This window comes from Salarias fasciatus, chromosome 1 (genome assembly GCF_902148845.1).
Source record: "Salarias fasciatus chromosome 1, fSalaFa1.1, whole genome shotgun sequence".
NCBI classification, from domain to species: domain Eukaryota; kingdom Metazoa; phylum Chordata; class Actinopteri; order Blenniiformes; family Blenniidae; genus Salarias; species Salarias fasciatus.
The window spans coordinates 36,533,443-36,558,984 of NC_043745.1; the positions used below are offsets into that span (position 1 = coordinate 36,533,443).

The 25,542-nt window shown below is 40.9% G+C and overlaps 1 protein-coding gene and 1 long non-coding RNA gene across 3 annotated transcripts in view; both read left to right on the forward strand.

Annotated features, from left to right (window-relative positions):
- luzp2 (leucine zipper protein 2) overlaps positions 1-25,542 on the forward strand; it is a 207,912-nt gene that overhangs the window by 120,623 nt on the left and 61,747 nt on the right. For both annotated transcript variants that reach the window (XM_030092522.1, XM_030092532.1), the window contains exon 5: positions 2,737-2,799. In XM_030092522.1, coding sequence (XP_029948382.1) covers positions 2,737-2,799 — 63 coding nt within the window. The remainder of the gene's footprint in view (positions 1-2,736; positions 2,800-25,542) is intronic.
- Positions 15,145-15,276, forward strand: LOC115389119 (uncharacterized). The gene is made up of 2 exons (XR_003931549.1): positions 15,145-15,181; positions 15,229-15,276. It is a non-coding gene; the product is annotated as an uncharacterized LOC115389119 (long non-coding RNA).

A 25,542-nucleotide genomic window follows, 5' to 3' on the forward strand; every position in this document is an offset into this window, starting at 1 on the left:
GAAAGCTGCTGTCTCTGATTCATACTGCCATGAGACTGATTGTTTTTCCACTACTCATCCTGTGTTTTTGCAGTAACATTGCTGAGACAGGAAAGGCTTTTAGCAGTTTTTTTCTTAAGCTCAATGATCTTATTTGGCCTGTGAAGGATGCACAGCCTTTTTTTCTCTCTTTCTCAGGGACAGTGACAAAGATTCAATATGACCTTTGATGTTGTCATGGCCCGCGTGGGGATGTGAGTCAACTGGTATGAACTGGCTTACAGTCCCCGAGGGTCCCTCTCCTGAGAGTGAAAAATAAAATTTGACTGAATTTCAGAGAAACAACACTGCTGGCAACTGCCATGCTAATCTAAAAGAGCAATCATGGTTTCAGGTGAAAGTCTGCAGCCACATTGCACATTTTTCTCCTTAACATTTCCAATAGAAAGGACAGAGCCAGGTAGAAGGTAGGGATGAATGTGACTCCACTGTGGTCCAGGATCGGTTACGAAACCCATAATGTGGCTGCACTATCTGCGTGAAATGTTCCTTTATTACCATGATACAGAAAGTGTGTGATAATCCAGGCTGAAATTGCTCCCTTGAAATTTGCCCTGCTCATTCCAGTTTGAGTAATGCTCTCTAAAAACAACATTACCCGGCTGTTCAGGAGATTTTTTACCTTCTTAATGAAGGTTTGTGTTTGTGACCCTTTTTCTTCTTCTTCTTTTTAAAGATTTGTACTGTCTGTGTAAATAAATGGGCTTGGGGCTTTGATTCAGAATCTAAATTGTCTCCATTCAATGCAATTAATTCCACATACACTGCTTAAATGGATATAATCAACATCCATAACCTTCATCAAATATGTTCACTGGGGGGAAAATACACACACACACTCTTTTTGTTTTCATTACCTTCTGGGGACTTTACACAGAATTGCAGAAAATTGTGCAGATGTGCCATAACAGTAAGTTAGCTAGCCTTTGTACTCACTTTATCCTCACGAAGAGTTCCTTTATTGGAACTTAATTTTTGTCGCCACAAAAAATGTGAGTTGTTGTAATGTGACTGTGTGTAACAGACTCCCTGTTGTGTTCTCAGACTTTCTGGGGACTTCTCATTGACTTCCATTCATTTTTCCGGAGACTTGATCTAAACTGGGCCATTACTGCTGACCTGAATCAAGCTTAACAGTATTCCAGCTCTTTAAAACATGTGTTTTTCCAAAATACAGTTTTTAATTGTTTGAAGGGATTGGTTACATGTCATCAGAAAAATCCCCATAATGTTTGTTTTGATGTCTTTATCTGATAATATTAGTGCTGGGCAACGATTACATTTTTTAATCGCAATTAATCGCATAATTTTTCTGCGATTAATCGCGATTAATCGCATTATGCACAAAATACAATAAATAAATTCAAAAGTACGCTGTAATGATCATCCTGCCCCCAGCTGGGGACAGGAACTTTTTTTTTTTTTCCATAATTTTGCAAGAAGTATATTTTTACCATAAAAATTGTACAATTCATCAAATATATTTAAGAGCTTAAAATACCAAGTCTTTACCAAGATTGCCACCCCCGACCCCCCCAACAGACACACACACACACACACACACACACACCAGCAAGAGCAGAGCAGATGAAAAACAAAGTTTATGAGTGCACACTTCCTCAAACTTCATTCTATCTCTCACCCTAATACAGAGAAGGCAGGATAAATTCAGTCACGCTGAATTGTGCCTTATTAAGCCAGATGGTGTGTTGAAGGGAAATTTACTTTATTTTGCGTGTTTTCAGTGCCTAAAGACTGCCCAGCGGGCCGAAGCGTTCTGCCGGTAAAAGACGCGATTTAAGTTTCACTTTCATTTTCGTCATATTTGCGCTCCTTTTTTTCAGTTTGTGCCTCATACCAGCGTTTTCCGCGTGATTTTTCTGATAATTCGGCTGAGTTCATTATGGCAAAAAATGAGGAATGGACCGCGTTTCACCGCATAAAGTGCTGCTGCTGTGTGTGCTTCTTTGATGGTCAGCTGGAGCGCAATGTGTGTGTGTGGGGGGCGTTAACGCCTGATGAAAATATTTGTCGGCGTTAAGGAAGCAGTGCGTTAACGCGTTAATAACACGTTAACAACGCGTTAACGTGCCCAGCCCTAGATAATATACTGCCTGTTAATGACATTCTGGACAAGAACTTGAAGAAACTCACTGCACTGGAGGAATTAAGCTGATAGTTTATTACAGATCAAGATATATGTTGAAGAATTCAGAGAATTCAGTACAAAACAGAGGACTTTATTCTGATTCTGAGAAACTACCCTTTGGGAAAGGTTTTCATGAAGAAACCTAAATCAGAGGAAACTTATGTCACAAAGTGGAGCAAACTGTCTCTCATATTAAAAACTAGGTGGAAGTGCTGAAAGTGTACAAAAGACGTCGGACCAAATGATCTGGCCTCGATGTGGGAGAGTGACAGTCGTCAGATGTTCTTTATCTTTTCTCTCAACATTTGTTTTCTGTAAACTTTCTCCAAACTCACCTATATCCTCAACTGCGTGGTTCGAACATTCGCTCATACGCACACGTTCATACTAGTGATCTGTTTCACTTGTTTTTGCCAAATATTTGATATATTTGCTAATATAACATTAAACAGATCAAACAGTGAAAAAAAAACATGCACGCACGTACGCACACAGACACAGCATTCACTTCAATCATGAATTTATTCATGCTTTTTTTTTCCCCACAGATCAAATTTCTAAAAGTGGAGATGGAGAAGAAAACCAAAATCATCAAGGATTTACAGCAGGAGGTGAGTCACCAGCACGTCATCCAACACTGAACGGTCCACATTCATAACCCCAGAGGTGAAATCTTTCCTCATTAACCCATCTGAATCCTCCGCTGCGTCTTTCTGTTTCATGCTATGAGCTTTGTGAAGAGCATTCTGACAATCCCCTGGAGCTCAGATTGAGCAGTGTTGCTTTGAGTCTAAGGTGGACAGAAGATTGACACAAATATGTCAGTTTACGTGGCTTTGATTCAAATGGCAATCAGAGCTTGTGCAGATTGTGTGGCTTGGGGGATGTGTCGTCGTTTTGCCTGTTATGATGGATAACTTCCTGTACGGTTGTTAGAATCAGTGCAAAATAGTGCATCTAAAGAGAGGAGCTTTCACTTTGATTCTAAAGGCTGACAAAAAAAATCTGACGTTTCCCACTGATGCCTCAGACAGCTTGAGAAAGAAAACGTCATTGTGCTTGCACTGGGAAAAAAAATTAACTGTATTATCCTCTACTTGTAAGAGAGAGAGAGAGAGTGAAAAAAAATTTTTTTTATATATAAACGCCACTACAAAAGGAATCAAACCAACACGAGCCCATTAAATGTAACATCAGTACGTCGACAGCAGCTTCTTTTAAAGGTGTGTCAGCTGCTTCAGTTGCATGTTATCCTTTTTTTTTTGTTTTCTTGTTAAACAGTAGAGTTGTTTGTCAGCTATGTGACATAAAAAAAAACAAAAAAACAACAACAACAACCCCAAAAACAGAAAATTAAACTCCTGCCGTCCGGCACCATGACAGATTAAACCAAATCACGCAGTGCCAGCCATGTAATTGATTTTACTGAATGTTGATGACTGCTTATCCAGTTCATTGTGGGAAAAACAACTTCCAAATGACACAGCACAGATTTTTATTGTAATTTTGGACTCAGGTTATTTTCACAATGAAGATTCAGGCTTATTTTGAACATGTGTTTTATTTTTGAGTTAATAAACTCTTAGACCCCTTTTACACATGAAGACACATTGTTTTTGTGTTTTTGTTTCAGAAAAGTTGAGGGTCGACTCGACATTTTGAAAATGATGTCCTTTTACATGGAAACAGCAGAAACATAATGTAGTTATTGCGCCAGGCCACGAGTTGGCACCGCTGGCCATTTATACAGTGAGACCACACACACGAGTAGACTGTAAACATGAGCAAATTTCCACGTTTGTCAATAGTTGTTCTGAGTGTCAGTTGTTCTGAGTGTCATCGCCGTGTGAACAGATGCACAAAATGCAACAAAGATGTCCATTATCACTCAGAAAAAATGCTGAACTGCCTTGTATAATTCAGACATTGCAGTTTGAGTTTGGCTAAGTTAAAAAAGTACACAATATCAATCTTCCTAATCGATCCGGTGCAAGGTTTTCTTCAACCGTGTTCAGTCATATCATAGTGTCATGAGAAGTGCAGATGAAGAGATGCAGTTATATCGCGGTGCCGTATTGCTCACGGCTGCACTCGGGAAAATGATTTTCACCAGATGTTCTAATTAATTCGAGACCGATTGAGACTGGAGTCGGCTGTGGTAACATGATCAAGTGCCTCCAATGAAGAACCAAACAATGACTTAATGGCATCAATTTACCTCCATCAAGCTGCTCGGACAAGTGTCTTCCCACTGTGTTGTTTTTGGAGAGGGATTTTTCACACATCCACTGTATGCATACAACATTAGGAATTATATAAAGGCTCAGAACTCATTTCCTTTTACTGGCTGTCTTTATGTTTCCAGATTTCGATATGAATCAATTAAAATAGTTTTCTGTTAAGATGGCTCAATGCATGCTCAATAGAAAGAACGAACAAACCATTACAGACCACATATTTTCTTATTTCAAAATCTTTATTTTGCAGGATCTAAATATCATGAGGTGATCAGGATGAAATAGGATTTTTTTTTTTCCTTTTACAATGAACATGAATGGAATGAAATACAGATATTAATCGTCATATTAATCATATTATTATTGTGAAATAAAGTATAATTTTCAATTCAATTTTATTTACATTGAGCTGAATACAACTCAGTCATTTCAAGGCACTTTTACAGAGAAACATCAACATTTGCTCATGAGGAAGCAGAGGAGAAGGTGGAAAAGAAAAAAAAAAAAAAACTGCCTTTCAACAGGAAGAAATTTGCAGAACCAGAGTCAGAGGTGGAGATTTTCTACTTTTTGGGGTTGAAAGGAGAGAAAAGGAGACAACAGACAGACAGGTTGTGGGCAGGGATTCAAATCCAGGTTTGGGTAGAGGGTGGAGATTCTCTATTCAATAAATCCACCCGTGCAGACAGATAAGGACCAGAGGCTCAGACCACGAGCTTCCAGTTCCACTGTCATTTGACATTTGATCATTTTACACATTCCAACAGATTCTCATACATAGAAATTCATATAAATCACACTTAGGACGAAAATTGTTATCCGTACTAGCCTTGGTGTCGACTGGCCTTCGTCTGTCACAACATGCGTTTTTCATGTATGAAATGGAAAAACATACATACATACGGAGAAAAATAAGTGAAACAAAAGCCTTTTGTCATCGGAGGAAGCCTTCAGCCAATTTGTTCTCCGTTCGAACTGAACCACTTCATCAATACACCTCGTTTTGAATCATGATGTTTTGTCATGCTTTTGACTGAGAACACACACCCTGCTTCCCTGAACCTCTCCCTGAACCACGCAAAGTCAAACTCTCAATCTTCTGCTTTACTGAGCTGACTCTTTGCGAAGTAAAGCAAACAGAGCACATTTAGAATCAGCGACGTCAAGCTAAAGAAAAAGGGAGGCTTTAGATTGTAAGGCTTGCTGCATTGAGAACATAATATGGAAAGAAGTAAACAACCACTGTGATTATCTTTCTCTGTACAGTATTATCTCATGTTGTTGTACAGATCATCCGTATGTTATCAGTATAATCTGTTATCGGTGACAACATAGAAACTTCATCTCTCGCCATCATTTACTGCCATCCAAGGCCATTAAAGTCCAAGTAAAGCAAAATCAGCCATTTTCTTCTCAACACCTTAAATAGGTTATAAATGTGTTTCTTTACAACATATAAAAGCCATTCCTACATTTATGATTTAATTTTGGAGGTAGACTTCACAGACTTTTTTCAGCGCTTCTGTGTTCAGGATTTAATGGGCGGGTCAGAAATCATTGGCATAAACCCGCCCCTTAGCTGAAGCAATATAAAAACATCTAGCGCAGCAAAGTCGGTCCTGGAGGGCCGCAGTCCTGCATGTTTTCCATGTCTCCCTGCTTCAACACAGCTGATTGCAATGAGGCTCGTGATCTGGCTTTCTGTTGGACTTGGCCATGAATCATCATGAGATTCAGGTGTGTTGAAGCAGGGAGACATGGAAAACATGCACGACTGCGGCCCTCCAGGACCGACTTTGGACACCCCTGATCTAGCGTATTAGCATCGGTGGTTTTCTCGCTCGCTTTCGAGTCTCGGATAGCATCTGGTACGACAGTTTGCAGCTAGCTAACCAGTCAACCAGTCAGCTAACCAGGCATGTCACCTCCACGTCGCTCGTGCATGTTTCCTGGTCTGCCACAGTGTGCACGGTAACGATGCCGTTAGCTAAATAAACCCGCTCGGTTTGCCTTCGTCCCATCTTGGTCGGCTCACCTGGGCCCGCCACGGCGCGTCCGGGTCCAGGAGGCCTTCTCCCCGAGGATCGCGGGGGTTCCTCCGCAGCGCAGCGTCCAACGCCGCCGCGGAAGGCGGGTCGGTTTCGGAGGGGCTTGGGTCGGCGGCGGCGGCGGCGACTCTGGACGTGCGCCGGGCCCTTCCCACGGATCTCCCCAGCTGCGGACCCGCGGCTCCTCCGCCCGGACGACTCGGCTGGCGCCTAGCAGCTGGCTTAGAACTGGTGCGGACCGGGGGAATCCGACCGTTTAATTAAAACAATAAATGACCATTCTGATGGAGACTGTGAGGAACGAGGCTGAGAACTCTCAGCGTCTGACTCAGAGTCCGTTTCTGGCTCTGATGGCTCAAATTGGTAGGGCTGGGTCCATCTCATGAGGCTGTTAGCGCTAGCTTCCATTGTCAAGCTAGCGCTAACAGCCTCATGAGACAGATCCAGCCGTAGACAGTGACTGTCACAGTTACACGGAGGCGGCTCCCGTCCCATGTGTGGCCGTGTTTCCAGCGCTTCCGACTCACACGCCCCCAGCGTTTCACAGCAGAGAGAAGTGCTTGTTTTTCCATGATTTTGAGACCTTATTTTATATACTTAGCAATTTTTTTTAATCATTCAAATTTGGCTCAGTGGTTAATGACACGTTTATGCAGTGTGACAAACTCATAACACAAATTTATTTCTGCTTTACTCGGACTTTAAAGAAAGAAAATTTTACAAGTCAGTGAATTTTCCCGAGCAAAGCTCCTGTTATGGTGTGACCCGTCAGAGCACCAGGTTTCAGCTCTCTAGGAGTTTGTGGAGTGGTGTGACTCTGGCCTGGAGCTGAATGTGTAAAACCAAAGAGATGGTGCCGAGGTTCTCCAACAGGCAGAGAGAGTTGGTCCCTGGAGATGAATACATTTTTTTTTTTTTTTTTAAGTAGCACACATCGTCAACTGTAATCAGGTCGACCACCCTGTGCACAACTTGTCCAAAACGCTGCTACTGCACACGTGCTAAGAGTGCGGCCAGAGTAAATATTTCTTCTGCACATGTACAAGTAGATGGACAGTCACGACGTTGAACTCCAGAGTGTCATGAGTAGCAGTCCATATTCAGCTGGGATTTGGTAGTTTTAGAGTTTACAGCCACCTGGAATAGCAGTACAACTTGGTCGTCTGTCCATGATAATGTCCGTGTACTCACCAGTGAGTACGTTTACATGCAATAACCCTTTTCAAACCCTTTTCAAACTCGAAACCCAGTAGCGAGTGGCCATGTAAACACCTGCAAAAACCCAAAAAAAGCTCATATTCGAGATTTTAAAAACCCGAAAAAGACCGTTGGGTTACTCCTTTTCAAACTTGAAAGTGCCGCCGTGTAAACAGATATCGAGAAACGGGATATTGTTTTTGGTTCCGCGCATGCTCCAGCCACAATGAATCATGGTCTTTTGAGTCCAGCAACGAGTAGGCGCGAAACTCACCACACTTTTGTCCGTGTGAGGCTTCCGTAACGCATGATACGAACTGTTATTCTGAGCGCGCACACCGCACATGCTTCCTTCTGAAAGTCAGCGATTTGTATGGCCTGCAGAAAAATCCTGTACCACAGAACAACCGTTCTGTCTGCGTTCCGTCTACAGAACAGAGACACCGCAGCAGTGTCTGTCTCTGCAGTCCAGTGGAGGAGGTTGCCAGATCTGTCGATCTAGCCCATAAAAAAATCTGAAACTCGTAGAAAGCAGCCCAAACCTCCATCTCGGTTGAAAATGCACATTAAAACCGTATTTGTATGATAAAAAAAAACATGTCATAAACACATAATCATTTAATCAACCCATCCAACGTGTTCAAAAAAGAAGCTTGCTTTGGCAGAAACCCCACCCAATCTGGCAACACAAAGCCGCTCCGGTCAGAGCTGTTTTGTTTTGAGAACACAATGACGTGCGCCGTGGTTTGGAAAGGGAGGTCCCGATTGAATGCGCTGACTTGTAAACGGGGTAACTCTCTGTCTGTTACAGCATGTAAACGGGGTTTTCCTAATGTTTCAGAAACCCAGATATTGACCTGAACCCAGATATTAGCTGCATGTAAACGCAGTCAGTGTTAATGTTCTCTGAGCGCACCCGTCTGAGGTTTCATAGCACCCCCTAGTGTCCCAACAGAAAACTATATTGTTTTCAGACATTTTCAAAATGCCGCTGTGTAAACGTGAAACTTTCTCAAACAAAAATACAAAAATGTTTTTTTTCACTTGAAAAGTTGGCCTGTAATTGCGACCTTAGTTGCAATTCAATTGTGTAAGTATGTACTTTTTATGATCAATTCTAAAAAAAAAGCATGACATTGATGTCTAACTAGAAAAGACAGATGTCACATGTCACTCACATTCTGGGTCATGCTGTTCTTAAACAGCATGTTCCCAAGAAGAACATCTAAACATACATTTCTGTGAATTTTATATATTGAATCAGTTTATGCAGGCTCCAGTGGGGGTAATCAAAGGTAAATGTAGATACACTTCCACAATCAATCAAGTGATTTTCCACAGCGGGAGCCCTCACATGCTAGGAGCACCGTGCAGAAGATCAGTTTAACTCCGCAAATGACCCATAAACGAGGCCATGATCTGACTTTGTAATGAACAATTAGACAGCGCCACATCTTAAAGGACTGACTCCATCCGGCTCAGAAACACAGCTAATGTTGGTCACAACCGGTGCAGCTTCGCAGTCATTCAGTGTTTTTACATGTGATGATCCCAAACCCAGTGCTGAGCCTCATTACCGTGAGCCAATCGTCAATGTACACACTAATCGCGCCAAAACAATGAGCTGGCAAAAAGCTCTGCCGACTGTTAGACTTGAATTAGAGCCGAATGAACTGTAATTAAAGAGATTCGAAACATTTGCAGCACCTTTGGTAGATTTTCCATGTAAACGCTTTTGCACAGCAGCTGAAGCAGAATTAAGGTTATTTACTGTGATTTACTGAGCAGGCGGGGGGGGGCGAAGCAAAGAGCAGCATTACCGACGACAATATTATGTTCTAATCCCTCCTCTCTCCGTTCGGGAGAGGGCTTTGTTGTTGACATTTTGATGTTCGCCCCCTTCTCCTCCTCATCTACATATCTTGAAAAATGGTCCTGTAGATCTGAGAGCTTTCATAATCAGATGCGGGAGAGTGGGGTCACTCGCGGTCAATGGAAGTCCGGGAACTTCTCAGGCATCTGTGCTACTCTGACATTTAAATCATGGCTACATGCAGAGAATCATGAGAAACATTTCCCTGCATCTATTACACTGCTGTGTGAATTTTGTGTGCTGAAACCCAAAGGTCAGAAAATGTTGAAGAATTATCATTTGGCGATCTCAGAGCCCACTCTGCTGTGCTCCAGGATTCCTTTTACAGCTCTGCTACTGTCACCTCAAGCTTCATTGCATTTCTGAGAAAAAAGAACAAAAAAACACTAGGAAATTGTGATTGACTCCTCTGTGCATGTTGTAATATTCATTTTTATATGTTTACTTCAGGAATAGTTCAGTAAAACGGTTTTAATATTTGCTGCTCAAACTGAAAGTAATGTTTTTTCTTCCGAGCAATTTTAATGCAAGATTAACGCTGGATTTCCGGGATTACATCACTGTGTCATTTATTATTCCTGGATTGTTTTAAAGAGCTTCATGGGTACATTTGTTGAAAACAACAGTTCTCAAAATGTGGAGTGGAACTCCCCTGAGGGGCAACAACACAGATTTGTTTTTTTTTTTTTAAATTTCGATTATTGAGTGAAAAAAAAAACAAAAAAAAAACAAAAGAAGACACAAATGATGCACAACTGGAGTTTAAAGTACATCTGATGAATTCAGCTCATGAATCCAGATAGCTGTGAACCCTTTTGGCCTGATTGACAAGCATGCCAGCTTCCAAAAAGCTTAAAGCGCAACAATATAACACAACACGCATTTATAAACCAGATCCAAAATTCAAGTGAGACAGTGTTTGAAAAACTGTAGGTACAAGTCATTGATTAAAACAACAATCAGTGACAAGCAGAAACCATTTGCATAGAAAGTGTTTCAACTTTTGAGTTTTGATGAGAGTTAATTATTCGTCCTCAATCAAATGTGTCCAAATCATTTGAAGGGGCTGAAGCAAGAAGTTAAAGTAATGGGAAGTTGTCTTTATCATTGTCAGTCTGCGTTGATTTTGACATTTTTTTGTTTTTTGCCTGTCTACACAGGAACCTCTTTGACCTAAAAACTGTGCAGAGTGAGAAGGGTTTGAGGACAGCCTGAGAATGTTTCAGTCTGAATTTGTTCAACAGGTGTCCCACAAAACTGCAGCGCTACTGGTACCTGCTAAGGAACAACAAAATACAGTGAAGTGCCCAAAAAACCACAATCCTAAGTCCAAAAATCAATGTTTTCTTTTAATTTTTTTACAATTTACTTGGAGGTTTGGCCAGCCATGTGAGAGCCTCATGTGGACCGGATTTGGCCCACGGGCCATATGTTTGAAACTCCTGGTGTAAATGTTCAAAACTGCTTTGAGTTTCACATAAATAAGAGATGAAAGTCGGATTTATGACTAATGCCATGCAGGAATCTTTGTAAACCGAGCGAACCCTCCCTGTTAAACACCACTATTTGAAGTTGTGGAGTGTGTGCCAATTCCTGACGAAGCTGAAAGGAGCATCTGTAAAACCTGCGATATCCTTTGTTTACAGCCAGCGTTGGCTTGTGAAATGCGCTGTTCTGTTTGATATCATTGTGAATTGTGTTGTGGTGACGGTGGGGGAAGCTTTACGACTGCAATTCGCTGTGAAGTCATTATCAGTGATTTGCTTTCAGGTCTTATTATGAGTATTTTGAGGGAGAATGATTTACAGACAGACGGGGGCCCTGCTGGGATTCATCAGGTTCTTGTGGAGCATTGTCATAAACAGCTTTGCCACACACTCAGCTCCTTGCTGCTGATGATGTTTCTTTTCTTTTTTTTTACCCCTAAAATCGTTTCCTGTCATTGTCTTCTTCCTTTCATGTCTTTCCAATGTACTTTCACTTGTCTGATGGTAGAGAGGAAAAGCACATTTGCCAGATCTCTCTGCGATATTCTTATTTGGAATAAAAAAAGTGACAGTAAACTGAAGCAGGTAGAAAATGGAAACTGCGTCATTATGTGTTTTGAAGAGGAGAAAGACAAAGCTGTTCATAGAAATGTAATAATGTGACCTTCTGAGGTACACAGTTCCTGTTTTTAAATCCTTGTAAGATGAGCAGAGACTCACTTGATCACCATCATAAGAAAGTAATAAAGTGGAAACATTTTGTCGCTTTTATTAAGTTTCCAAATGCACATAATATGAGAAAACTCAAAGTTATGATTCAAAATTTTCGATATTCCTTTCTTTATATATTCGGCAAAAAAAAACACCCATATTCAGGGGGAAAAAAACACCTTTAATAACATATTGTATTTTGTTCTCTCAACTGTGTGTTCTCATTGCCTGATAAATACAAGGTGTTCTCTTCACTCCGCTTCTCTACTATTCAACAACTGGATCTCCACACAAAGTCGTCGTGTCACACGTCCGGGACTTCATCAGACATAATTTCACACACACGATCGTCGACATGCATGAAGCCAAAACGTCTCCTGGCGAGGGAAAAAAAAAAACAAGCGTGTGTGGTGTGTGTGTGTAAGTGTAATGGGATGAGACGGTTGATGGTGTGGGCTGTCACTTTTTGCACCGAGGCAGACAGGTGATGCAGAGAGATCGATCACACTCACAGACTGGAGACAGCAGCTCGGACTTGTTAGGGAAAGGCAATCATGGACTTGACATTTACCAAGAATAATAGTGTTTAAAGTAAATGGACACCAGATCTTTTCTGACAGCAATAAAAGTACAAAGTGCAGTAAAACGCTGTAAAAGTTACCAGTTGCAAGATTGTCTGAACTGCAGACAACAAAATGAAAGCAATTCTTGGAAACTGGATGAAAAATAGATGATTGTGCTTTCATGTAGCATCAGTTTTGACACAGTAAATGAAATTTACTATCACACGGATAGTATGGCGTGCGGCTGCTGAAAACGATGTAGTTCGCATGTCAGGACATGAGTTGGCGCTGTTCGTATTTGTAATGAAGGCATACACTACGTGTGTAGACAACAATAAACAATAAGAATGGCGAGTATAGAGACATTTTTATGGAAAGTCGATCAAGTCGGATTGTTATTCACAACTGTTCATCTGCCAAGTCCCAGGAGAATATGGACTGAGAATCAAGACACTGTGGAGACAAACTTTGTTGTTATTGTCCATCTATACCTGTATAGTGCGTATGTGCAGGAGCAGCATTTCAGAAAAGTTGAATTTTCCTTCGTTTCCATGGAGACAGACGGCAGGTTTTTGAAATATTCCACCTTGGGAGCTGTTTTCAATGTCTCTGAGCACCGCTCTATAAATGGGGCCAAACTGTAAACTGTGTCATAACGCAAAGATCCATCTTCTGATCTGAAAATTTGTGAAGCTCTTTTATTGAAACCGTAAAACCTGGACTGGTGCTGAAAGTCACAAACCAACACCAAAACATAATGTATGAAGATTTGATGCAGGTTTCTTGCTTGTTTATCCATTATACCAGCACAAGCACAAATTTTACAACATAAAGTGGCAAATTCTCATGTATGCTTCAGTTCAAAGCTTAGGCGTGAGGTGTCTTCCTGCTGTCATTCTCATAAATCCTTAGAGCCATGGTCAATATATTTGACTGTGAAATCCAGCGTTCAACCAAAACTCACCTCACCCAACATGAGGAGAAGTGTGTGTGTTGTGGGAGTTTGCAGTTAAATGGGTGAGTTTCACTAATGATGCATGAGAGCTGGTCGGCCCCACTTGGATTTTAAAATACTTTTATTTGACGTTTTATTGTCCAGTTTGCTGGGGAAGTAGTTTTAATCGCTTTGAAGAGGAGATAAATTTTATACCCCCACCCCCCCACCCCCCGAACCAAGCTGGAAAAGTACTTACCCCCATCCCTTCCAGCAAATTGCACCCAGTGTACACCTTTTGAAATAATACGCAGCAGCTGAGCCAAGCACAAAGAGCTTTCCGTCCATAAGAATCCACACAAAGTCCGGTGCGCAGAATAACTACAACAAAAGCAGCACATTTTCACTCTGTGGTCGTTCACATGCCAGGATGAGATGAGCATGTCTTTGGTTACCATGGCGATATGCAAACACGGCAGACGATTGGGAAAGTCGCTCGAGAATCTGTACGTTGGATCTAGGTGAGCTCTTAATAATCCTGACGGAGGCAACCAGAAGCCAAACGAGATCAGAGCCGTCACCCAGCGACACACGGACAAAGAAATGTACCGCGGGAGATCAGGAGTGGGAAATGATGGAACTTCAGGTTTTCATCAAAAGGCACAAACGATGTGATGACATTTGAAAAAGCTCACGTGAAAACCACCCACACAATCAGCATCTATTGAGTTACAAATACCCAATTTCAGAGTTCCTGCCGAGGTGAGAATAAATGCAGCTAATGAAGCCTTGATCAGGTGAATGAAACTTTGATTAGAGTTCATATTTTAGCCCAGTATCATATGAAAGAAAAGCATTGGTGCTGTTGATTTTGAAGGGAGGTGAGTTTACACCTGCAAGAATTCCTGGTTTTCTGCATTAATCGCCCAAAATATATAACCTGAACTACTTCTGTGGGTCTTTATTGGACTTATCCATTAAAATCTGAAAGGGGGAAAAATAAGTTAACTTATCTTGAACTTCTTTAAGAAGCAGTCACCCTCACTGAGTGCTTCTTTTAGCTGAGGGGTGCTACTGTGTCCTCCCTGCTCCTTCCACATGTTTATTTTCGATCGATCAAACAATCTTGTATTCATTTTCCTCTTCATGCAGAGAGCATGTACTCCCATTTTATAGGAATCATGTCCATTTTCCACAATTTCCCGCACCAAAACAGTTCTGACCTCCGCTCTCTCCACATGCGGCATCGATTCTCCCTCAGCTGAGATCACGGGGAGACCCAGAAAAGCTTGTCGATGAATCTCTGATTTTTGCCATAGAAAACGCGGCCGCTTCACTCCATCAGACAGCTCAGAGTTCAATCGAATGTGGCTCGAGGTGAGCCGGTGCGCTCACGGACTGTCTCTTTTTCTCATTCAGTTTCAGAAACGCATTCAGGAGGAAATGGTGAAAATGCACCTAAACGCTTTGCTGTATTTTTAAAAATATGTTTCCCTCCAGTCTGCCAATAACGCGTGTATTGGAATAGCGGGAAAGATGATGTGGAGGAGAAGCTCTGTCAATAAGATACACTCAGTTAGGAGGGATTAAAGAACAGCTTCATTAGGTTCAGTAAAACCTCCTCAGATGAACAATCTTTATTACATTTGTTACACTAACATTAAAAAAACAATCTCAACTCCGTGTCAAAAGAAAACAGAAACCATCACTTGTTTATGAACCTAAGCTCTTTTTTTTTTCCCCTAAAGCTTCTTAAAGCTTCTCCACAAATAAGTGAATTTATTGATTTGTTATCTTTTCTTTGGTGACTCTTTCACATTGCGTCGAGAACCAGGTTTACTGTATATACAAGTGAATAAAAAGGCCAAAGGAACATGAGTTGCAAAGAAGTGGTGACCTTTTCAGGACACGGAGAGATTAGATGACCCCTCAACCCTGCTCTGGTTTAACCTTTTATTCCCATTTGGTCGTCTTTGAAGGGATTTAACAGATGTACTTCTCATAACCATGACTCCTACACAGATTATTATCAATAAAAGAAAAGAAAACTAACATAAAATGGAGAAATAGAGCTTTGTGGCCCCAAGTATAATAGATTCAAGATCACAGGAGTGTCAAATATTTGTAACACAAGCTTTTCTGTGTTGCCAAAAACACACAGTTATACTGCGAAAGAGCCAGATATTGAAAGCTGAGGTGAAAAAAAGGTGCGTTAGCATGAAATCACATGTTTTTAGAAAAATCTACATCTCTAAATCCACTCAATGTATCAGTAAAAGGGTTAAAGTTGATCTAGAGGGATGATTATAGAGGTCAATAAATGTGAAATTAATAAAAGTTCTACACAGTTGCACTGCCAAGAGGGCAAAGTCAAAGTGCTAAAGTTGTGTGTTAAGGCTAAAAGTGTGATAATCTATGGTATTTGGAAGCCATTAGCAGTGTGAATAACACCTGCAGTGCATTTAAATCCCAGCGTTTGTTAGCCAGGCTGAAAGCTTTATCATTGGCAGCAGGAACGGCGGCGCTGAGGGTGTTTCTCTTCTGTTTGTTGATTCATGATCAGCGGGACGGTTTATGTAATCAATGACAGGAGAACGAGCAAGCTTCTGAACTTCTATTTTCTAATACTGTTTTATTCTGTAATTAGAAGTGATAACCCACAGCTTTTGAGTGTGCGGCGATAGTGAAGTCTCATTAAAAGCAGCGAGGACTGCCCTCCAATGACTTTGAATATGTTCATGAACACAATAAGCGCATCGAGCCCGGTCTGCGAGGAGGTGGGGAGGAAAGGCAATTTAGAGAATATTCCAATCACGGAGTACAGTAATTCTTTACGAGCTTGTCTGTAATGAAATCTGGAGTGGCAGGTAAACCGGGAGGCACGCTGTGTGGGTTCAGTGTCTCCCGCTAACAGGAGGGTCGGCTCCTTCTGGGATCTGCAGGGCGGTTTGTATTAAATCTGCATTTTCTTCCCAACTCTGCCAAACTGCTGTAATATGCACAAAGCAAATTGCGGTCTGATTTAGCCAATACGGCAATTTTCTTTTATTTACAGGTGATACTTCTCACTTTTTGCAATGTTACCCCCACAGCCTGAGATTTTCCAATTAGTTTTGACCCATTCTGAAACCACATTAGAAATCACTGAAACAACTCTAATCTATATGCCGCACAGTCGAGGATCGTAATGAACTGTTGGGTCTGAAATGCTAAAACTTGTCCCGATGACACTTGGGTTTGCCGTCACAGGCAGGTTTTTTCTCTTTTGCGCTGTGCTTTTTCACGAGAAGACACCCTTGTGAGGAAAATCCTTCCTTGTTCAGGCTGCAGCAGCTCGCACTTAACATAAACATCACATCTCAAAATACCCTCCGACACAGTTATGGATTTTCAAGATGTAAATCAGTGTTTCCTCTCTTCCTGTATGATGTTGCTCTATATGTAAAGGCAGTACTGACTGTCTCTGGATTGATGACTGGTAAAAACCTCTCACAGATGAATGTGTATATGTGTGTAATTTTGAATTCACAGCTCCGACCCCATTTCAAGATTTATTATTTACAGTACATCTGTATTCTGAGCAGATAACTGCTGTGTAGATTTGAATATATACTGCAGGTACAGACAGATGTTTGTACTTTCTCCTTGTTAACGTCTTTCAAACTGACTCATTTTATGTTTTAACCTTTACGAGGATGATTCAGAGTTACAGTGAAAGGATCAAATTCTGAACATTTATCCACAGCAAAGATGCAGAGGGCGAGGAAATTAATATAAGTCACTGTCAAAACAGAAGCTTTAAAATAAAATTCGCAGTGTCTCATTTAACATACAGCCAGGCCGGGAGTGTTCTGGATTTAGTCATTTAGTTTCTGACTTAAAACTACGATACAGGTTGAATCCTTTTCAGTATCTTTGCTGATGATTGACCAACAAACAAGAACTAATATATGTGTGTGTGCTTGTATACATATGTGTGTGTGTGTGTGTGTGTATGACCCAATCCACCCATGAGAAGAAGCTTTGTGGTATAAAAAAGTGCAAAATAATGTTTTACTTTTGTTTTTGAGTTTATTTCATAATCTATTTGGTCCAGTAGTATCTGTACATCGGTACTGATCCTTTTCAGGTCCATTTGTCTTTGTTTTTTCTTAGTTACGTGTTGGGCGTCACAGTGGTGTAGTGGTTCGTGCTCTGACCTCACAGTGAGGGTGTCGTGTGTTTGAATCTGGCTTCTGGCCCTTCGGCCAGGTTCACACAATCTGTTCATGTGAAATCGAAAAATTTTTGTAGCGTTTTTTGTGCCAGTTTATACATCAGTGCGAAGACTGATGTGTAAACTTTTTGAAAACTTTTTGAAAATGCTGACACTTAAAAAGTGCGTTACGGCTGTAGTGGGTAGTTCTTCTTCACATGCTCGGTGGATGGACAGTAAGAATGTTTTCACCCACAGTGTCCTGACTACTTGGTAGTTTTAGAGTTGGGAGTCACCTGGAGTAGAAATCTAACCGAGAACTCGCTGTTATTAATATTTATAGCATATTGTTCTCTGCACATGTGTGTGTGGTTTCATTACAAAAACAAACAACAGCGCCAACTCATGGTCTGGCTTGCTAACTACATCGCAAGTTAGTGAGGATTAGCTAAGTAATTCTAAAAAACCTGAACTGGTCAGAGTAGACAAAGTAGACTAGTAGGATTTGATCCGACCCAACTTTGGTAATCAGTATTTTTTAAGGTGACTAACAAGTTTGATTACATACAAACATTGTTTAAGTAGAAATCAACTCCAGTTCTTCAAAATGCCTTGACCTTCACTTTCCACGAGAACTGTGAAGTTATTTTTTGGCTTTCAAAATGCAATATTTCGTTAGCTTGTTGCCAGATGTCCAGATTTTGTACCAATTTGCCGCGACACAGCCAGATTCAGTGAAAGCTTTGATGATTGCGAGTGATGCACTCTTGTATTTTTTTCAAGCCATCGGAAAACACATAGCAATGAGTCACAGCTCCTCCATTAAAGCAAGGTAACAATCAGCCGCAAACTTACCTTTGCCATCAAGGAGATCCTTCTCCCTGAGCTCCGTGTCAGCTTGAAGGGAAAAAAATTATGGTATCTCATTTGCAATGTGTGGGATGCCTGTCTGGGTAACTCAGCCACCTACTGGCAACTCTTACATTTATGCATAAGTCTCTGACTTTCTTCTGCGAGTGGGATTAAACTCGTGTCACTCTCCACATTGTTTTTGCACTTAAGACAAAATTTTTTTACTCGGCACGGCTTCATGGGTGCAGAACTGAAATCATAGTCGCTGCTCGGAGAGGTAAAGACGGGCCGCATGTGTTCGCAGGGCCCGTGTCACGCTGTCACTTAGCAGCTTCGCTTTATTCCTCACTGCCTGCCATGGATATTGATTTCTGGCCCTCGGCTTCCAGACGACTGACCGGTTTTCTGTGCCAGTCGGCTGTGACACCATAAAGTGGACGGTCTATTTTTTACAGAAACACATCCAAAGTGCTTCAAGACTGATGAAGGCTGTGACTGCAGATATTTCTCTGAGATGGTCAGAAAATTACATTTCATGATTTTTCTTCTTTCGCTTTATTATAGCTGGAGGCAGTTTTAACAAACACTGTGCCTTCGCTGGACGCTCAATTTCAAAATGTCCTGACACCCTCAGACAGTGTCAAGACATCAGAAAATAGTTTCCAACCAGAGAAAAAGCAGAAAGTCTCGCTCGGAGAAAGAAAACTCTGTGAAGAACAAAACATTCCAGTATCATTATTCTAATGGAAAATTCATCAAACACACGTCTTTGATTTTTAATCCTGTCAAAATGAGCCATGTAATTTTTACTCGACTCGAAAAAAAAAAAGAAGAAAGTATTAATGTGATCACACTAATCCCATATTAATACACATGCCATTAAGATTACATTAAGATTGCAGCAACGTTACCACAGCAGAGACTGACAGCTGCAGGAGAGCAATGCGAGAGCAGCCAGACTCAAAAAGTTACTTATGTGGCATAAAAGCACATATGCTGCGTGCTTATGCTTATCAGGCTGGCAGAATAATGATAACAGCTGTGCAGGCATGCAAATTATTTGACTCTGCTCACCTGTTTTAACTGCCAAGTTGAGAGAAAGAATGAAGTGTTGTGTGATAGACGAACTATAGCAGAGATGTAACATGGCAAACAGAAGGAGAGCGCTTTTACTGCCAGGTTTCACTCATGAATTCAATTAAATCAAACAAAAATGAACATACAAGATGCAGGAAATACAACTGCTCCAGCTGTTTCTTTTTCTACTTCATAGAGTTTCAATAGAGGTACAATTTGAAACACCATTTTCAAACGAGACATACAAAAAAAAACTTGATTGACTCGGAGCAGGAAGCACACAACATGCTACTCTTTCATAACATTTTTTGGCGTGTCAGATATAGGTTTCAGGGAGCACCTTTAGAAGATGAAATCAATAACCTTGCTTTGTTGTGCACTAAATCAAAATATGTGGAAGCTGAAGAGTTGTCTGCACCGGGGATGTCAAACAGATTTTAGTTCAGGAGCCAGTTTCCTCTTGAGTGGGCTGGACTGGTAAAATAATGTAATGATGATCTTTAAATTTAAACTTTAAAGTTTGTCGTTGTTGTGGTGCAGAGTATATGTGATGACAATGTTTGTATTTTCACCAGAACAAACAAAAATGATAAAAAAATTTCAACATGAAGCCAATTTTAATGAGACTTTCTGGCACAAAATAGATTGAAATCTCAAAAAAAAAGAGAGAAATTCTCCTATAGCTGTTGCATTTTGCATGTTTTTCCAAACTCTCCCTGACAGTCAATGCTAGTTTGCTAGATTTCGTGGCAGCGTCACAGATATCTCAGCTCAGGTCTCAGTGTCGTGTTTTTGTGAAAAAAATATCAGTGCTTTCTTTGAAATGTTTTAACACTTGCATGGTGATTTCTTGGGCCAGATTGGAGCCTCTTGTCTTATGTTTGGCATCCCTGTCTACATGGTAAAATTCTTCTTAATAAAACCAATTAAATGTGATAAAACTGTGCCTGAATAGATAACACTGAGCCAAATTACATGCATTGTTGATTTTAAATTTTCTCAATTTTTTTTTCTACAAAATGGATAAATTTCCCTTTGAATCCAAATAAAAACTCAGTTTTATCCTGTGAACAGCATCACATCCTGCTAACTGCATAGATTGTGTCTTTAACCCTCCTGTTGGGATCAATTTGAGCCCATTCAATTTTATCTTTCCCAAAAAAAGAGATAGTTTCCTTTTTTTTATTTACTTCATGTTTCATGACTTTTCCTAATTTGATAAGTACAACAGATTAAGCATAACATTTATGTTCATATTTTTACAATGTGCTGGAGACATACCGGTGTTAAAGCAGAACTCATGTTTCCCGTGCTCTGGGTTTTCACGCAAGGACATTGGTAGTTCGAGCAAAATAAGCGAGGAGCAAACATATAAAAGCTTGCTCCCTATCCAAATCATTCGTCAATGGGGAAATATTACCGTCCCTTTGTCCCCCTGAAGAGAAGGGTGAACTCAGGGCAGCCAGTGTTATGAAGATATTTCCAGGCCCAACAAGATACGTTGTCAGTTGTGTTGATGACATCAAGTCATCATTTGAGCTCTTCATAACGCCAACAGTTCAAAATACTGTTCTTGTGATGACAGATTTAGAGAGGAAGCGTGTGCATGGGGAAGACCTCCATGTGGTAAACTTGGAAGCCTACACTGGCCTGCTATGGGTGAAACCACAATTAATGAATCACTATGGTTCATTGTGTGAGAATAACGAATGATTAATGTGCACCCCAAATTAGAAAAGATTCGGAAGAAAGATTTTCAAGAAAAATTATTTGTTATTTATTTTTATTTTTATTTTTGTTTTAAATTATTTGTAATTTCAAAGTTTGGCCTGATGGTGGCGCTGCGGGGGGGGGGGGGGGGGTGTTAGGTTTCTTTATCAGGTGGTGATTTATGTATTCAACAAATAAACAATGTGCCTGACACAAAAAAAAACTGGTCAACAATTTCCTGTGAATCATTTTCTGGGGGCAAATATCCCCGGGGTCGAACATGTGTGAGTAACATGTGAGGTTAATAGGACGGTTAAAAAGGTGACTTCTCGTCTCTTGCACTCATTCTGTGTGCACAGAGCAAATGTGTATGCAGTCAGTTTTTTTTTTTTTAATATGATGCTTCACCAAAGCAAAAGGAAAAAAAAAAACACCACAGTGTTTATACTATGTTTTATTTATCGGCAGAAGAAAGTCAGTGTGGAATTTTATCATTGTTACAAACTCTTTTGTACGAACACTTGAAAAACAACCCCATATTTCAGCGTTTAGCTGAACTGTTCACTCCCGTTTACTCTGATTGTCATTACTATTTCACTGTTTGTTTTGAAGAAACAGAGCGGGGGAAGTTTTACAGAGATATTCACCAACTACAGTCACTTTCAGTATTTGACAAATGGTGAAAAAGAAGATTCTTCTCCGATCGTATTTCTCATTCCACTGAATGATTAAAGTAACTCCCTTAAACAGGAGTTAAATCTTAGTTTAATGTGACTTTTCGCAGCAGTGTGTTTTATGAAACCGGGACATAATTATAACGGTGATTCATTTGGTCTTTCAGGTTAATTGACACTATATCCATATTACTGAGGTATGACACAGCCCCGCTTCTCCCTGCCAGGACTCCTCCATCACACACAACTCCAGCATCACCGCAGCATGTTGGGAGAAGGAAATCAAGCCCACACCTGCTTTCACTTCTACTTCGACAGAAAAGTGTTGACAGCCGTGGCCGCATGTGGCGCATCAGGGACATTCCGACCCGATCACACCTCTCAGCTTTACACTTTCAATCAGGCTGTTTGCTTCAACTGTCAAAGTGTATCGCTCCAGTGATAATTTATGTCAAACATAAGGCCTGTTGGCCCAAACCAGCTCGCATGAGACTCCAGTCCGGTCAAACCAACAAGCAAGTTTTTCAAAGAAAACAGATTTTTTTTTTTTTCTCTCTTAATGGTACAAACAACACAACCTTGGGAGCTGAGCTGAGATGTTGGAGATGCTGCCATGAAAAACAATATTTTGGTGTCATCAAACTAGCCTCAGAGCCATGCTGTCAGGGTGAGTTTGGAAAAAAAAAAAAAAAACACGCATGATGCCACAGCTGAAATATGTTTGACGCCTCTGATTTGAAATGCGATCGATACTGTTATTAGAGCTGGACTGATGTAAAGGCTTCCCAGTAGATACGGCCTAAACATAAAAATCATGTTGACTTTGTGAGAGACATTGTAAATTTTTATGAACAGTACATTACGCTCTTGAAACCAGGCTGAAAATGTCTGTCATTAAAGCTCACTGAATGTTTTTATTTATGAAGCTTTCACCGTTACCTGAAAATGACTCACAAGTCTCTGTTAAAGTGTGGCTTGAGTGCACTCAGTGTGAGATATCTGGGGTGTAGGTTTCACTGTAGCATTTCACATTTGATGGAAAACAAGATTATATTTTATTTAATTACTGTGAAACCAGAACAAATGAGTATTTTCCCTTGGTTTCGTTGGTGAAAACCTCTCCTTATGTTGAGCTCATCAGTGGGTGGGAAGTAGGAAAAATTCCCATTTCCCATCCCATGAGTGCTGATGGAGAGGAGAAAGAACATTTAGAAATTTTATTTTTAACAATTTATAAACAAACCATTTAAGTAAAAGCAGCTACACTTCATAACAATAAATTATGTAAAAAGCTACAAAACCAGCAGAATTTTAATGTGCACAGGAGGGACATTTATCCAAATCAAGCAGCGCACAAGCAGATATTACGTTTAAAGTTTAAAGTGGCTCATTTTATTTGTGATTTGTCATTTAGAATAGAATGGAATTAAATAGAATAGAAGCACTTCTTTAATTCAAGAGGAAAATTACTTAAACACAACATTTGTCCAACAGTAACTATTGATACAGTTCACGGAGCTGCTGATGACCAGATTTCCTCATGTGGGATTAATAAAGTCTGATCTTATCCAATCTCTCATCTGATCTTAATCGTCGGCAGTAAACTGACAGCTTCCTAAGTTTCTGTCGAGGATGATTTTTGCCCTTTATTTCCTCGTTGCAGGTGTTTAATGTAACTCATAAACAGTCTTTAGTTCTCGGTGAGATGCGGGATCATTTACATAATGAATACAGACGCGGAAAATGTTGTTTCATTGCGAACGCGGCGATGGAAACAGACTTCAAGCGGCCACACGTCTGGATTAGTACACTGGATGAGTTTGCTTTCCACGTGATGCACCATGACGTCCCTGGGAGCCAGGAAATGAAGCAGCAGCCAGAGACTCGTACCTTTGATACTGGACGAGAAGCAGCACAGCGAAGCCGTTGTGAACTGCCACTCACTTCTCCGCCACAGTCGGAGCTTTGGTTTTCTTTTGTTGGTGCTGAAGTATTGGTAATGTCTGAAACCAAAGGCTTTCAGAGTATGAGTGACGACCAAGTCCTCTGCAGTGAGTCCAGTTCATTTGAATATGTCAGTCATGGTATTATTCTTAGTAAATAGCCAAAAGAAATGTAAACTGAAGAAATATACCTGCAGGAACGTGTAATTTTGGACTCTTCGTGACAAATCTGGCACTAAGTTTGATTGTGTTTTTGTTGTTGTTGTTGTTGTTGGATTTCATCCCAATAATAACCCATCTGTAATCAACGTTCTATTTGCTAGAAGAATGATTTTGACTAGAATATCTAACTAAAACTCACTTTATATAGTTTGATGTAACAGTTAAACCAATTATGTTGTTAAGCAGCTTCAATATATCAGTTGTGATTTAAACCAGTCACTGACCATTTAAAAAAAATTTAAAAAAAAACAAAAAACTGGACTTCAAGGTATACTGGAGGATCCTTGGAACCAATCAGAATTGTATGGTTCCAACTTGTGATTGGGCAGTCATAATGCCAATCAATGTGGGAACGCGTTTGCGTGATGACGTATCATGCCGAGTCGCCGCCTCTGTGCGCGCGCTTGTTTCGAGCCGCGCATTGTTTAGGAAGTGACATGCAGCGGGAGCAACCATCGCAGAAGCAGAAGCCGCAGAAGCGGCTTGTCCCCCCCGTGAACGCCTCCGAACACGGCCACCGGGAGGTTCGGGAGGTTTCCCGAACGGCCGGTGTGTTCTGGGCCGGCAGTCACAAGCCCCCCCCCGCGCCAGCTCTCCCGGTATATTATATATCTGCTCCCAGTCTGCGAGTCGAAGCACGAGCAGTCTCCTCCCCCCCACCCCCCGCTCTTCATATTATTGGATAAAACGGGTCTCCAAACGAAGCTCCCGGAGGATAGAAGAAAGGCCATAGAAAAGAAGGCAAAACGCGTGTTTTACTGGGAGATTCCTTTACGAGGTGGCGGACATTCAAAGCACAAAAGGGATTTAGGACTGATCAGGATGTGGGGAAGTTTCTGCTGGACAGGTAACCTGCTGATTATCCCATTCAAAAGTGTTTCTGCTGCATAAACAGACACTGCTTTACGGATCGTATTCTTATGTATGATTGGAAGAAGAGTCCGACATGATTACAAATGCGTTTCAGTCATATGCAGAAAGACGATGCTCCAGTGCACGGATGTAAACAAACTGACATGCGGCTGACGTGCGCGCTCCCACAGTCCTCATGGGGAGGGAGCCGCGCATGCGCAGTGCTCCAAAAATGGCAAATCGGCCATGTTGTACAAAATCTGCAGAGAATCCTCCAATATACCTTTAACTCGACGTAACAATCAGTGTTGAACTACTACGAACGTTTCATTCCCTGAAAGCAGTTCATGACTCGGCGTCTTGCTCAAGGATGTTTTGAAGAAACTGAACACGCTGTGAATCAAGCGAAATCCACCGTATGACTGAAGGTAAAGTCACCTCGTCTGCAGCCAAACAAAGTAGTTTCATGATCTGAACTTTGGTGATGACCGTCGACGCTTCTTCTGAACAAGGCCGATCCGATTCAGTCCAGGGGAGCTGAGCCAATGAGCTTACTCGGTTTATCGGCTACTTAATCAACAATTCCACTGCATTCACAAATCACAAATACTGTTTTTCCCTTAAAGTTTCATTCAGATACCAGCGTATGAAATTCATCTTTGTCATTTAAACAGGGGATAAGGAAATCCTGAGAATTATTGGTTTCACAGCATGTAAACCAACTGAAATGACTCCAGATTAATTTTCTCCTGAGATTATTTCAACATAAAAACATCAAA